The sequence below is a fragment of the Carcharodon carcharias genome, chromosome 9 (assembly GCF_017639515.1).
Source record: "Carcharodon carcharias isolate sCarCar2 chromosome 9, sCarCar2.pri, whole genome shotgun sequence".
NCBI lineage: Eukaryota > Metazoa > Chordata > Chondrichthyes > Lamniformes > Lamnidae > Carcharodon > Carcharodon carcharias.
Window position 1 is genome coordinate 144996803 of NC_054475.1, and position 16589 is coordinate 145013391.

The following is a 16589-nucleotide window of genomic DNA, read 5'->3' on the forward strand; positions in this document are numbered from 1 at the left end:
TGGGGCTGCTCCTCAATTGCTGGCTGTATTTCAGACCCATGCTGCTGATCTTTGGTCACCGAGTTCAGAGAGGGCTTGGCAATTCAACAACAACTTACACTTAAATAGTACAGTTAACATTGTAAAGTATGTCAATGCGCTTTACAAGAAAGACATTTTTGACATGGAGCCACAGAAAGAGATGTTAGGGCTGATGACCAAAGGCTCTATCAAGGAGATAGGATTTAAGAAGCATCTTAAAAGATTAGAGAGGGCAAGAGAAATAGACAGGTTTAGGGAAGGAATTCCAGAGCTTAGCAACAAGGCAGCTGAAAGCATGGCTGCTAATGGTGAGGCGATTAAAATGGGCAAGAGGTCAGAATTGAAGGAGCACAGATATCTCAAAGGCTTATAGGGTTTGAAGAGATTACAGAATTGGGGAGGAGATGAGGGCTATGGTGGAATTGAAAACAAGGATTTGGCATTCTCAAATAGGGAGCCAGTGATGGTCAGTAAGCATAGATGCGTGAATGAGATTTGGAGCAAGTTAAGATACAAGCAGCAGAGTTTTTGATGATCACAAGTCTATGTATGTGGAAGACGGGAGGCTATCCAGGAGAACATTGGAATTGCCAAGTCTACATACAACAACAGCATGAGGATTTCAACAGTAGATGAGCTCAGGAACAGTTGGAGCCAAGTGCTATTATGGGGGTGGAAATGGGCAGTCTTGGTGATGCTGCAGATATGTGGTTGAGAACTCATCCCAAAGTCAAACCCAACACCATGATTGCAAAAAGTCTTACTCAGCTTAAAATAGCTGCCAGGGATAGAAACAGTGGACATGGAGCTGAATTCATGGTGGGAACCAAAGATGATGGCCTCAGTCCTTTCAATATATAGTTGTGGGAAATTTGTGCTAATCTAATATTAAACAAGCAGTGTGACAAATCAGAGACAGTGGAGGGGTCCAAGGAGATGGTGCTGAGATAGAGCTGAGGTACACTTGGTACACTTGTGGAACCTCATGCATTTTTGGATGATATCACCGAGGGGTAGCAAGCAGATGAGAAATAGAGGACCAAGGATAGATCTTTGAGGAAATCCAGAGATAACAGTGCAAGGTGGTAAGAGAAGGCATTGCAGTCAATTCTCTGGCTATGATTAGATAGATAAGGAACCAAACCAGGACAGTTCCATCAACTGGCCGACAGAGGGGAGGCATTGGTTGATGATGATGTGGTTTACAGTGTCAAATGCAGTTAGGTCGAGAAGGATGAGGAGGGAAAGTTCATCATGGTCACAGCCACAAATAATGTTATTTGTGACTTTTAGAAGGTTTGTTTCAAAATTGTGACCAAATTGGAGCCTAATTGGAGGGGTTCAAACATGAATTGTGGGAAAGGTGGGCATGGATTTGAGAAGCGACAACATGTTCAAGGGCTTTGGAAAGGAACAGGATGTTGGGGACGGGCTGTGGTTTGCAGGGATAGAGAGTTCAAGAATAGGCTTTTTGAGGAGAGGGGTGATGACTACAGATTTGAAGGGGAAGGAGTAGTACCTGAGGAGAAAGAACTATTAACAATATCAGGTAACAGGGAAGGGAAGTTGGATGGTCAACAATTTGGTGGGCATAGGATGGAGGGAGCAGAAAGTGGGTCTCATGGATATGTTGAAGCCTGGGACAGCCTTGAAGGGGATGGAATAGAATCTGGAAAAAGATGTGAGTTGAGGGCTTTGGCAGCAGGGAGCATTTAGGGAAGTTTGTCACGTAGTGCTAGGAGAAGGGAGGGTAGCTTCAGTGGCAGATAAATCTTTTTGACAAAAAAACCCATGAGCTCTTGCACTTATTGTCAGAGATGCAGATGGAGGAAACAAGGAAAGTGGTTTAAGAAGACAGTTTGTGTGAGGGATTGTGGATTATCTTTACATTCTTGGATGAGATATGAATAATGAGCGGTTTTGGTTACAAAGGGCATAACCCTATATTGCTTCAAGAGGTTTAGCCAAATATGGCAATGGATTGGTTAAATCAGCTGTTCACCAAAAACTTTCATCCGTGTCCTTGGACTTACAAGGTTGGAGATGAGAGGTATAGCATGGGGAGTGATTAGGGTGAGACAGGGGATAGTTCTAATGGGGACAAGGGGACTTAATGTGGGGAGGGGTGTAATTTCACAAATTGGTGGCTACAGAAATGTCATAATGAATTTCAGGCCAAAGTCTAGATAGTTAGGAATTTAAACAGCAGTGGTAACAAACTTGAGAGAGAGATTTTTCTGAGGGAACACACAGAAAGAAATGGAGTTAGGAGGGGGAAGGGTAATATGAGTAGAAAGCAATACAAGGAGATAATCAGGGGTTTCCCAATCGGTGATAGTTACGATAGGGGTAGTGAGGCTGTGTGAAATAGCAAGATTGAGAGTGTGCAGTCATGTAGATGGGTAGGAGAACTTATATGGAAGGAGAGATTTGGGGAGGAAAGGAGGGCAGTAAACTCAGAGGAGAGAGAATGGGAAGAGCTGAGATGGAGGTTCAAATCACCAAGGATGAAAAGTTGCTCAGTGCAAAGGAAGAGGGAAGAAAGTAGAGAAGATAGCTCAGTGAGAAATTTGAAATTATATTTGGATGAATGTACAGAACAAGATTTTAAAAGAGAGGTGCAAAGGGCAGAATAAGGTGAGATGCTGAAAGGAGAGAAAGTTGTCAGAGGAGTAAGGATGACAGACCAATTTAGAGATAAGGATGACACCACCAATGCCATAAATGGGACAAATGGTGGAAGGTATAACCAGGCAGGGAACTTCATTAAGGTAAAAGGTGTCATCGCCTCTCAGCCATGTCTCTGTCAAAGCAATATGGATGGCAAAGGCTTTATCCACCGTGAGTGTACTGCTGGGGCTAGATAAAAAGAGAACGGGTGATTGCTGATCCAAGTGGCAAAGCTCACAGGGCTGGAATTAATGAGAGGAACGGGATGGAGGCTGGCAAGATTAGCTCTTGGCAGGCAAAGGGGACAGAAAGGGAATAGGATGAAGCAGCTGGGGTCGCTGAGGAGGAGAGCTTTGGTGGGCCTCTCAAAGGATGTCAAGAGAGGCACAGAGGAGAACTGTAGGATTTTTAAAGAGGGAATCAAGCTTGGGATGATGGCATGAAAGTAGGAAAAATGTTGAGTGATAAAGGTAGAGTACATGAGGGCTGAGATAAGAAACGAGACATGATGGTGGGAAGGGGTAAAGAAAAATGGGGAAATTGGAGAGAAAAGGGGAAATAGAAATTATGGATACTAGTCCAAAGTGAAAGCTAAAACACCCATGAACAGATACAGGGAAACTAAGCTACATAGGCAGCATGGTTATATGCTAGATCTACATAGTTTTTCTTTGAACTGCATGGGCAATAGAAAGGGGACAGCACAGGGGGAAAACTAAATTTAAAGCCAAAGGTTGAAAAAGTTGAAATCAGCAATGATTTGATGAAAGGTGAGTGAGAGCAGAGGCGATTCGATGAGGGGAACATTGAGGTGTATATTTGCAGAAAAGTTAAACATTTTGACTGGCTGTATTGAATCAGTTGTTTCTGGAGCCAAGACTTCCACATGAAGACAAGATGACCATTGGTGACTGTGAGTGGGTTCTCTGGCAATCAGCACTGGCAAGTCAAATAGTTAAAATAACGAAATACCAACTGTTAAAATGATAGATCAAAGACCATTGTCCCAACCGCCAGTTGTGTTTTAATAGAGTAACAACTTGAGATGGGAAGTAATTTGTTCAATGAGCTTTTACGATCTAGTCCACACGAAAAGAATGGCAGTTTGTTGAAATTGACCGGAGCTGTGGGATGCCCAAAAGCAACCCACCAGGGTTTTCTGTTCGGGCTCCCGAACGGCGATAGGCCCACCCACCACTTGTTACCAGCAGTGGTGGAATGAGGGCCTTAATTGGGCATTAAGCCTCAATTGGTGGTAGGTTGGGAAGGGCTGAGGAGATTGTCCTGGGGCCTTCCTGCCGCAAGATTAATTTTGGCGGAGGCAGGAAGGCAGAGGGGTGCTCCCCCGCCAGCCTCCTGCCTGATTATAGGTCCTCCCCCACCACCAAACTCGCCTCAGGAGAGGGCATTGAATTCCACCCTCTGTGTGTGAATGTTGGATAAAGGCAAGTTTAGATCTATGAGAAAATAAGACTAAACACAGCAGTTTTATACACCCTTCTTAGCCAAGGCGACTTCTGTTCTCACTTGACAGCTACTACATCCTTCCCAGGATTGGTGATTAAAAACAGGAACACAGCCTAATATTTTTCCATATTCTTAATTCAGGAATCAAACCCTACCTCCACCCCAAAAAAGATCAGCTTGGATATGGTCTGTACATATGCTGCACATTTGGCAATTGATCTTTCAGTAATCACATTGCATTGCTTCTGCATTATATCACTCTGATGGATATTATCCCAAATTTGCAATTCCTCTTTAAAGCATTGCTTTCACTAATGTGATCCTGATTTACGCTGACTGGTTTACCTGCAGTAAAGCACATGTTTATTACACTCATAGTCAAGTTAGCATACAGTAAATTTAGTGCAATATTTGTTCGGTGATTATTTATTCAATAATAAAGAACATTTATTTCAGTCCATCAAGCTCAATTACACTTTACATCTCCCAACAAGTAATATAAGATACTATGATGGTTTTCCTTAACTCTAAACCAAGCCTTGAAGGAAAGAGAGCTATGTTTTCAAAATGGAGAAACAATTTGTACTAAGTTGCACACTATAATGCCATTTGCAATTAGGAAATGCAAACATTACTAAGTCTATTAATAGAGTACTCAATTCTGATGCACCTAATCTACTAAATATTCATCCTAAATTGGGCCAACACTTCGAATGTAGTCCAGCAACACTTGTCAGATCTCCTGAGTAAACATGTTTAACAGGATGGTGGAAAGGAGCTGACCATTTCCCACTATAAATAAATGCAGCATATGTGTTAGCTCATGTTGTAGGGGAAACATATCAGCATAGATAGAGGATTGGTCAGCCAAAAGGGAACAGACAGTAGGCATAAATGGGTCATTTTTGTGTTGGCAGGGTGTAACAAGTGGAATGCCACTGGGATCAGTGCTGAGGCCTCATCAAGTTACAATCTACATGAAAGATTTGGATGAAGGGACCAAATGTTTAGTTGCTAAATTTGCTGATGACACAAAGATAATAAGTTGTGAAGAGGACATAAACAGGGTATACAGTTAGATTAAGTGAGTGAGAAAAGAATTGACAGATGGAGTACAATGTGGGAATATGTGAACTTGTCCACTTTGATAGGAAGAATAGAAAAACAGCATATTATTTAAATGGAGATAGATTGCAGAACTCTGAGATACAGAGGGATCTGGGTACCCTGGTAAAAGAATCACAAGAAGTTAGTATGCAAGTACAGCAAGTGATTAGGAATGTGAATGAAATGTTGTCATTTATTGCAAGGGGTTGGAATATAAAACTAGGGATGTTTTACTAAAGATGTACAGGGCACTGGTGAGACCACATCTACAGTTTTGGTGTGCAGTTTTGGTCTCTTTATTTAAGAAAGAACTTAATTGCATTCCAGTTCAGAGGAGGTTCACTTGACTGATTCCTGGGATGAGGGAGTTATCTTATGGGGGAATGTTGGACAGGTTGGAGTTTAGAAGAATGGGATCTTATTGAAGCATATAAGATCCTAAGGGACTTGACAGAATGGATCCTGAAAGGGTGTGTCCCTTTGTTGGAGAGACTAGAACTGGGGGATATAGCTTAAAAATAAGCAGTCTCCTATTTAAGATGGAGATGAGGAGAATTTTTCTCTCTCAGAGGATTGTGAGTCTGTGGAACTGTCTTCCCCAGAGAGCAGTAGAGGCAGGGTTATTAAATATTTTTAAGGCAGAGGTAGATAGATTCTTGACAAAGGAGTCAAAAGTTATCAGGGGTAGGCAGGAATGTGGAGTTAAGGCCACAATCAGATCAGCTATGATCTTATTGAATGGTGGAGCAGGCTTGAGGGGATGAGTGGCCCACTCCTGCTCCTAATTTACATGTTTGTATGTCTTATAAGGCAATGAATTCTTTCAACTGAATTTTTAACCCTTAAATGAAGTGTGCTTTTCTTTACTAGAACTGTGCAATCAAAGAATTCCAATGTAACTCTTTCGAGTACAAACACGTTTCCATCTGTTCCTATTTAGATGAAGTTACATTGTTTCATAGTTTGCCATTAGGAGATTTGAACTCTTGATCTTGGGGTTACAAGCCCAGTACCATAAGCACTTGGCTATTTAGGCCAAGCCAAGAATTCCACTGTATCCACTTCCTCCATAAGCACTGTGTGATCATTTTAAAGTTTCACTTGATTTTTAAATATGAACAAAAATGGAAAAACAATCTATGTAATAACTTCAGATTTAGGAGTTGATTTCTAATTCTAAAAACAGGTTAGTCAAAATACCAGAAACATTGCTTATTGTACAACCCTTGGCAGGCATTTACCTTTAAAAAGTCAGAGACTGGCAGTGGTTTAATGTCTGAGGTTGCACCTGTGTAATCTTCCAGTAATTGGGAGATTATGAGGGGGATTTTATGGAGGCCACAAGAGTGAGAAACATGGTGTGCGGGGTGATTTAATTAGGCAGGATGTGAAGTTTTGATTTCCTGATGGCAGGTTGCAATTTAGAGAATAAAGTCAGCGGCATACTTGCGGTTCTCGAGCTTTACGTTGACCTTTGGCGTGTTTGTATTTGTAAGACATTTGCATTCCATGAATACCCGTTAACGTAAAACCATATTTAATTATGCCCTAACTTCCGGTTCATGATTGTTTAAAGGTGGCATGCACCAGCTGGCTTTGTGCAGTTGTGTGTAAGGTCAGCAATTTTTCTTGTTTAACTCTATGGTACAAGGGAGGCGAGCAGGAGAATGGCAGCTTGCACGGAGGCTCGGGACCAGCAAGGGTGAGTCAGCAGGGAGTGGGGTTGTGGAATGGGATCAGGGTCATGGAGGAGCAGAAGAGGGCTCCACGGGAGGGCAGAATGTGGGGTTGGGGGCATTAAGGGTTGAATTGGCAAGGGCCAGACATCCTTGTTGTGTTGGGGAGGTGGTTGGTAGGAACAGTCAGTCAAGCAAAGAATTTGAGGATTATAAAAGGCAGTGTTAGTATCACAGAACCTCAGAATCGTAACGACACAGAAGGAGGTCATTTGGCTCATCAGGTCTGCACTGGCTTTCCAAATGAGCATTATGACCTAGTGCCATTGCCCTGCCTTTTCCCCATACCCTTGCACGTTGTTTCTATTCAAATAATCATCTAATGCCCTCTTGAATGCGTCTAAATGTGGGTCCATGTCAGGGAGTTGGCTGGCAGAATCCTTAGAGGGCTTTGAGATCACCTACAGCATTTCAATTATCCCTCTGATAGTGGTCTCAGACAATGTCATTTACAATGTATAGAAGGGGGGGCCAGCTGAGCCCACAAGTTCAACCATGTTCCTCAGAGTGCTGAGTATAAAATATACATGAAGATGAACATTCAATAAAGAGTGAACAAAAAAACACCTTGGGCTGAATAATGTGGGGAGGTGGTGGATGGCTCACCCAACAGACCCAATCCATGCCGGCTCGGCCTGCTGCCATAAAGCGGTGTGGGCAGGCTAAGGAAGGGCTGAGTGGGACCTCTGCCCCTCACTGGGGAGAAAGTCCTGCCCTTGGGAGCTGCCGGCCAATCAGATTGGCCGGCAGCTCCATCAGTGTCGGCACTGCCAAGTGTGCGATAATGGCCACAGCCAGGACTGCAAGAGTAGGAGGAAGGAGGCCCCTGAACTCTGGAGGCAGGTAAGTCCAGGATTTTGGGCAGTGAGTGTTTGGGCAGATCAGGGAAGGTGGTGGGAGGGTGGATAGGAAGAAAAGGGGGCGGGTGGTGGGGGGGTTCCATTTTTTCCAACCCCCAATCCACAAAGGGCAGCCCCTGAAGAAAGAACACCCTCTTTCCTTCCTGCCCTTTGAGAAAATGAATTTAAAAATCGGGTTGCCCGCTCCTGCATGACTGCCCATGCCAAACGTTTTATGGTACAGCAGTGTGTTTTCAGGGTCAATTGAATTGGTAACAAGACTAACTGACCCTCGATTCCCTATTTAAATGTGGTGTTGGCGGGCTGCCGAGTTTAATGCTCTCCCTCCCCCTCCCCCATTTTATGGGTATCAGATTGGGAGTGGGAGGGAAGTTGGTGGGGTGGTTTACATGCCCTCCCCCCCACCCCGAGAAAGAAGCCCAGCCAGGGGCATGTAAAATGCAGCCTGCAGCCACAAATTGTTTCTTCCGCAATAAAAAAAATGTTTCTAACACCCCTTTAACAATCAATGCATGCCAAGCATGAGGCGTGCCAGGACATTTAGCTCTTTGATTAAGCTAGTCTCAACAAATAGCAATGATACAGGCATGAATAAAGTGAAACCAATGTAAGGTGAAATATTTACAAGTGAAATTGAATTTTGAAAAACACCCATGTCACCATTGTGCTCTCAAGTCTTATGCTAATGGCAATGTATTTGGGCAGGAAAGTTGTGGCTGTGAGCCTCCCTGTTTGGACAGGAGGCTCATTTATAGCCACCCATACCTGCTGCATTTTCAGCTGACAATGGGTTTCACCAATGAAAAGCATCCTCCACTACTGAATCACACGTGTTGTGTGCACACAGTGCTGGCACTTAGAATTTTAATTGTAATCGTGTGGGAAACAGGAAAAAGGGAAATAGGGTAAATGGCATCCAATTCTGGTTATGACATCAGGAACAGCAGCACACTGTTGACAAAATCCCGGCCATTAAGTAGTTATACACTAGTTGCCAGTCTACTTGCAGTTTATTCTAATGTTAAGTTTAAAGAAGTATGTCTGAATGTGTAAAACTAATTAGAGATATTATGAATTTATAATTTCTGAATATTTCTATTTATTTTCTCTTTATTGATAAATCTATATGAAGGGCCCATATTCAGGGCTCGACAAACATTGAAAATTACCAAAGAGGTAAGGTGATAGATCAACGTTTAATTTTTAGGCGATGTTAATGCTGGGTTAGAAGCTTGGGAGACTAAAGGAGGTAATGACTGGCACAGTTTTCAGATGCTGGGAGAATGATTTAGAATAGAAAATGTCACAATCAGTCTTAATTTTAACCTAAGGAAGACACTGGTAGGGGAATGTCTTAATGATGACACTTAGAGTTAAGGATGGACCAGTAAGGGAAATTCAGAACAATACTAGCCATTGATAAAATGGAGAAAGGCAGTTTGCAATAGGTAGGCAAACCAACTGCTTTCACTAAGCCGAGAAAGGCATGATTTTTGCCAGGGAAGTGGGGAATAAGAACCTGATTTATTTTCCAGTGAGAAACCTGCCTCTAGTGGGAAACTGATTAGTGTGCAGATTATTTTGCATGGAGAAGCCCTTAATTGGTATGGAGGTGGCTTTTCGAGCTTTGATAAGCTATGGAACATCATAGCCTTGGCAGGGTATGGATATGAAAAGAGAATTGTGCACAATCAGATTAACACTGAAAGTGTGACTGATAAAGCCACACAAGTGTTAGGGAATAACCATGTCCAACAAAAGAGAATCTAATCATTACCACTTAACATTTAATGACATTCCCATCACTGAATCTCCCATATCAACATCCTAGGGGTTACCATTGACCAGAAACTGAACTGGACTAGCCATATAAATACTGTGGCTACAAGGGGAAGTCAGAGGCTAGAAATCCTGTGATGAGTAACTCACCTCCTGACACCCAAAGCCTGTCCACCATCTACAAGGCACAAGTCAGGAGTGTGATGGAATATTCTCCATGTGCTTGGATGAGTGCAGCTCCAACAACATTCAAGAAGCTTGACAACATTCAGGACAAAGCAGCCCACTTGATTGGCATCACATCCACAAACATTCACTCCCTCCAACACCAACGCACAGTAATAACAGTGTGTACCATCTACAAGATGCACTGCAGGAATTCACCAAGGCTGATTAGCCAACACCTTCCAACCACTACCATCTAGAGGAACAAGGGCAACAGAAAGATGGGAACACCACCACCTGGAAGTTCCCCTCAAGTCACTCACAATCCTGACTTGGAAATATATTGCTGTTCTTTCACTGTCATTGGGTCAAAATCCTGGAACTCCCTTCCTAACAGCACTGTGGGTGTACATACACCACGTGGACTGCAGTGGTTCAAGAAAGCAGCTCACCACCACCTTCTCAAGGGCAAGTAGGGATGGACAAGAATTGCTGGCCCAGGCAGCAAAGCCCACATCCCATGAATGAATAAAAAAGAGTAAAGAAACAATTGTTTAGCATGTATGATACACTGTTGTCCAATTGGACCAGGTATTATCAATTGGAAGATGTAATTAATGACCAATTAAATTTACCTAACGACAGCTTGGAGCCAATTTTTAAGTCCACAATGGCCTGACCCTGGCATGGCGTGATGTGCATTGAAGGGATAAAATTTTTCTTTGCTCATCAAGATTCTAAAGACTCAAGAGTACTAACTACATGCTAATCTTCACAAGCTAGTTCAAGATTGAGACCAGAAGATTGAGAGAGAGAGAGCAAAAGAGTGACCAACACTGATGGACCGCACAGCCAGTTGAAGTTGTAAAAGTCTGTCCAAAGTTGTTAATTATACCTTTTCTTTAATAAATTTTCTAACATGTGCTATCCAAAGAGCCCTGTCTTACCTTAACTAGTTAAGTCCTATAAAAACAAAAGTAAATCATAGTAAATTTGTTCCAAATTATCCAGAGCTGTTTAAAAGCAGCCTTAAATACCAGAAGATTCTACAGAAGGCCTCAATTTTTTTTCCCTAAACGGATTTTTTTTTAAATCGCATTCATTTACTGAAGATTAATTTACCCAATTCTTATAGCTAAACGTTCTATTATCAACACCAAATTTCTAACTCTAAATCTCAAGCTTGTATTCTGAAGACAAATGTGTCTGGCAACTAATTTAATATTGTCAAGAGTAGTCAATACTGTTGATCTTATTCTTTATATAGTCATCTGTGCTGCTGTATGGAAGGCAGATTAGAACATTGGTTTTGATTATGGATATCCCATTCATTACTTGGTTGTAAATATGAAGAATGGTCTCTTGAGTATATTACAAGAGATTGATCAAACCCATGAGCCATAGCTAATGCGAAGTTCAGATGAGAAAATTTGAAAAAAATTGTCCAGCAACTTCAAAGGATGATAATGTCCTTTAAGAATACTTTCTCCACCAGCACTACTACTGGTTCACCTTGATGCTTGTAAAGTAGAAGGTTTTATGAATGAGATTGTACCACAGTACAAAATTGAATTACTAAACTGAACTAAACAGTGGTAATAGCAAAGCCTTTACGCAAATACAATGCCAGCAACAATTACTGTCTGCTGTACTTTGTTTAGTTTCGCTTCAAATTAAATAATTATTTCAGAACAATGAACTTTCATTGCTAAAGAAGATGTTTTGCAATAAAATCTGCTTAATAGGGATTTTATAGAAACTGAGGAGGAAAAATACAAACAAACTTAAGTTTGTTTTTATTTGGCTTCTTCACAAAATAAAGGGCTCCACCAAACCTTTCTAGCTAACGGGAGACTGCTGATGAGTTTGAAAACTCCCTATTCAGCTTTCAGAAATGGTAGAGTCTGGAAACTTGCAGGTTAAAATGCAGAGAACTTTGCAGGACAGATGGAGAGTTCGTTATGAGCCAGCTGACAGCTTACTTAAAAACACAACCCAGTAGGTAAGAGTGGCTTTTGATTTCTCAGAAAACGTTCTCAATTGAATTATTTACGCAGCATAAGGGTAATTGCTTACAGCCGTGTTAGAGATCTAAATACAGAAGGGGCATGTGGGAAATATTTATGTATATTTCAATTTCTTACATACTTTGGCAAGCTTTAACATTGAGTGTACTAATAAAGTTTACGTAATCATTGCTACTATTTTAGTTTTCAACTGAAGGATGCTTCTATCAGTAAAGTTGTACAAAGGCCAGCAGTACTCAGCTTTAAAAAAAGAATGCCGTCAGCACCATCGATTGTTTGAGGACCCTCATTTTCCTGCTACGAATGAGTCGCTGTTTTATTCCAAGTCCCCTCCAGGACCAATTGAGTGGAAACGGCCACAGGTAATAATTTGTTCACTGTTTAATGTCTGACATGGTTGAAAGGAAATGGCAGTCTGTCATAAACATAGTGGTGTGGCATAGTTTAATTCTTTGCTGTTTTATGCTGGCAAAAACTACATGTTTAATGTACACCACCCCCCTCCACTTCTCTCCCCCCACCCAACCCCACCCCCCCACCCCACCACCACCTTAAACCAGCTTATATTTCAACCCTCCCTTGGATTCACCTAGTTCTGTCGAAGGGTCATGAGGACTCGAAACGTCAACTCTTTTCTTTTCCGCCGATGCTGCCAGACCTGCTGAGTTTTTCCAGGTAATTCTGTTTTTGTTATGTTTAATGTGATGTTGATCACATTGTGATGTTCGAACAAAGCCTCATCCTGCTTGACATTGCAAAAAACCAGAGGGTTTTTTTTAAGAAAAGGGAAAAAAATGCAGTGATGCTGGATCTGAAGCCCAACTGTGTTTTCAGGGATCAAACCTAAGTAGAGCTGCAGACTTATCAATACATGCTTGATATAAGCAAATTGTTACCAAGTTTTGATTTCTGCCTAATTCATTCAGCCCCATCACCAGCAATCCAGGTTAACCAATTAAAATATACCCACTGACCTGTGTACACATAACTGGATCACATTGTAATGGAAGCTCATCTTTTGAATAATGATGGTATTATCACTTTATTTACCATGCTTATTTTTTTTGTTATCTTTACATTTTGTTCTCAACAATGAATTGTAGGCTATTTGTACTGCAGAGTTTCAACCATGCAAAATGCGTAGTGTTCACTGATATGTTTACGTATTTCTGATGTAGGGTCTGAAGACACGGATTGGGACACTCCAGTGAGATTCACTTGTCCTTGGGATCCAGGCATTCCATTGCATAAAGATAAATGTTCCCAGTTAGAAATGCATGATGTGCACCTTTATCATTTTTATGTTCAGTGGCATGCCTAAGATATGAATGTGTGCATGTGCTTTTGTGTCTATTTAGGTACAAGAGTAGGTGTTCAATGTGTTGAAATTCATATATTTATATGTGTGTGCACATGTATGTCCATTGTACAGTATTGACTACTCTTGACAATACTAAAGCAGTACTACAGATTGGTCAGAATTACTTGGAATATTCAGATCTTGATATTGGCATTGGAATGATTTGTTCAGATTAAGGTTAATTTGAGTTATACTGTCTTTATTTCAGGTACAACCTTTTACCTGAATTCTCGTTGTTGCTATTTTCCAAAGAATTCCCTATTACATCATGACATTCGTGCAATATGGGGAAATCATTATGTGTAAAATACCTAAGTTAGGGTGTGTAACATCTACACGGAAGGCAGGCAGTGATTGGATTAACTTCTCAGAACCTCAGATTTGGGAATCCAGACACTTTCTAGAAGCATCTGGATGGACAAACCTTGAAATGTAAATTATAATTTACCACCAGCATTCATTTCCTTAATTTCAATCCAGAATTGAGTTTTTGATGTTCATTAGCTTCATACAATGGAGGGACAAACTGATTGTTAGAGAGACAAAGCAGTCTAGAGAGATTGTCTGTAATTGATATTTTATTCTAGAAAGAGTCCTGCTAATTGATGCACCTTTCCCCCCAGAGCGAATGTCACTCCGGATGCTCACTAATTAACATTGTTTTTCAGAACAAAAACAGAATTACCTGGAAAAACTCAGCAGGTCTGGCAGCATCGGCGGAGAAGAAAAGAGTTGACGTTTCGAGTCCTCATGACCCTTCGACAGAACTTGAGTTCGAGTCCAGGAAAGAGCTGAAATATAAGCTGGTTTAAGGTGTGTGTGTGGGGGGCGGAGAGATAGAGAGACAGAGAGGTGGAGGGGGTTGGTGTGGTTGTAGCGACAAACAAGCAGTGATAGAAGCAGATCATCAAAAGATGTCAACAACAATAGTACAATAGAACACATAGGTGTTAAAGTTAAAGTTGGTGATATTATCTAAACGAATGTGCTAATTAAGAATGGATGGTAGGGCACTCAAGGTATAGCTCTAGTGGGTTTTTTTTTTATTTTTTTTTTATATAATGGAAATAGGTGGGAAAAGGAAAATCTTTATAATTTATTGGGAAAAAAAAAAAGGGGGAAACAGAAAGGGGGTGGGGATGGGGGAGGGGACTCACGACCTAAAGTTGTTGAATTCAATATTCAGTCCGGAAGGCTGTAAAGTCCCTAGTCGGAAGATGAGGTGTTGTTCCTCCAGTTTGCGTTGGGCTTCACTGGAACAATGCAGCAAGCCAAGGACAGACATGTGGGCAAAATGCCCACATGTCTGTCCTTGGCTTGCTGCATTGTTCCAGTGAAGCCCAACGCAAACTGGAGGAACAACACCTCATCTTCCGACTAGGGACTTTACAGCCTTCCGGACTGAATATTGAATTCAACAACTTTAGGTCGTGAGTCCCCTCCCCCATCCCCACCCCCTTTCTGTTTCCCCCTTCTTTTTTTTTTTCCAATAAATTATAAAGATTTTCCTTTTCCCACCTATTTCCATTATATAAAAAAAAACCCACTAGAGCTATACCTTGAGTGCCCTACCATCCATTCTTAATTAGCACATTCGTTTAGATAATATCACCAACTTTAACTTTAACACCTATGTGTTCTATTGTACTATTGTTGTTGACATCTTTTGATGATCTGCTTCTATCACTGCTTGTTTGTCGCTACAACCACACCAACCCCCTCCACCTCTCTGTCTCTCTATCTCTCCGCCCCCCACACACACACCTTAAACCAGCTTATATTTCAGCTCTTTCCTGGACTCGAACTCAAGTTCTGTCGAAGGGTCATGAGGACTCGAAACGTCAACTCTTTTCTTCTCCGCCGATGCTGCCAGACCTGCTGAGTTTTTCCAGGTAATTCTGTTTTTGTTTTGGATTTCCAGCATCCGCAGTTTTTTTGTTTTTATCTTTGTTTTTCAGAGGCTGTGTCACAAAGGTCATTAATTACCAGGGAGTGTCACGGGAAGAGGCTTATTAATTGACTGACTTCTCTGGCGTGTGTGTTCAACGCTCTTTAACAGATTAGGCAGATTTTCATCTCACTCTGTTGGAGTAAAATTAGGATTTGATTTTTAAACAATCTCAAAATCTAAGGAATATTATACATAATTCCAAAAATCTTTGCTTTCACAAACTACTCATTTTAACAAATGTTCAATCTAATCCTGACTGAATCTTCCACGTAACAAAGGATATCAAACTCCAGCAACAAGAATACTTAATACAAACTACTTTTCCACTCCTTACATATTTATACTGAAGGGGCTTCAAGATAACAGATAGCTTTTTGCCATCTCATTGTCCAAAGGAAAGAATAAATCCGAGTTATTTTAGTTATGATTTCTCTTATTGACTGCATAAGTCTCTATGCTCTAAACATAATTCGCCTTATGAGGGCATCAGGAGTGCTGTTACATCAATTATAAAGTAATTAAAATATATATATGTATATATGTGTGTGTGTGTGTCTGTGTGTGTGTGTGTGTGTGTGTATATGTAGTCAGCGTTAACACATTATTTGTTGAAACGCCATTATGAGATTAGGGTACTTCTCAGACACAACCATAAAGGTCCATCACTGCTTTACTCAAAGTATCTCATTTAATAATGTTTAAAAGAAGAAAAAATATTTACATTTCTTTTCTCTTACATATCCCTCATTGAAATCACTCAGTTGTGCTGTGATATAGTTCAATGGAAGCCACTCACCCTCTGGTACCTTGCCCAAGTTACCATTCTTAATGTGTACACAATATGAGAGAGTGTCAGCAGTCCACTGAGCTTTGTGGGAGCAGCACTGCAATCAAGCCTGATCCTCATTAGCTGACATATTTAAATTAACATATAGCGCAGATCAAGATAGTCTGATTTTCTTCTTTCATGTTTAATCCTTGGGCCTTGAGACCAAATATACTTTTTAAAAGGTCATTATTTGTCTTGGTTTTGTTGCTGTGCCTTACATCCAAGCATAGTAGATAAGCACTTCTATTACAAAAAGTGTCATCACGGGGCATCTTTCCATCTACGTAAGAAGATGTACGTGCAGCAACTCAAACCTGTCAGGGACGGGGTAGCTTCATAATGGTGAACTTGTGCTGATGGCTGGAGAGACCAATCCGCGAGAGGCAGGTTCTGCCACATGTGTCATATATGCAGCGGTTATCAGGTGTCATTGTGGGTTGTTGCAAAAAGAATGACAATTAAGATTCCTGTACTAAATCCATATCAATAAAATGCTCCAAAATTTGTTATGACAGGCTAGAGGAGAATGGTTCAAATGATAGGTGCGCGCTAGATTCAATTTTTATTTTGATTTTCCTTCAGCTAAGGAGTGGGATAATCAATAAACTGGAAGTCTC

The 16589-nt window shown here is 41.1% G+C and overlaps 1 protein-coding gene across 2 annotated transcripts in view; it reads left to right on the top strand.

Annotated features, from left to right (window-relative positions):
* Window positions 1-11703: 11703 nt before the first annotated feature.
* LOC121282643 (calpain-5-like) overlaps window positions 11704-16589 on the top strand; it is a 171609-nt gene continuing 166723 nt past the window's right edge. Inside the window, exons 1-2 of one of the 2 annotated variants that reach the window (XM_041196462.1) lie at window positions 11704-11807; window positions 12016-12194. In XM_041196462.1, the coding sequence (XP_041052396.1) occupies window positions 12030-12194 (165 nt within the window). In that variant the 5' untranslated portion in view covers window positions 11704-11807; window positions 12016-12029. The remainder of the gene's footprint in view (window positions 11808-12015; window positions 12195-16589) is intronic. The other variant, XM_041196463.1, reaches the window with a different exon arrangement.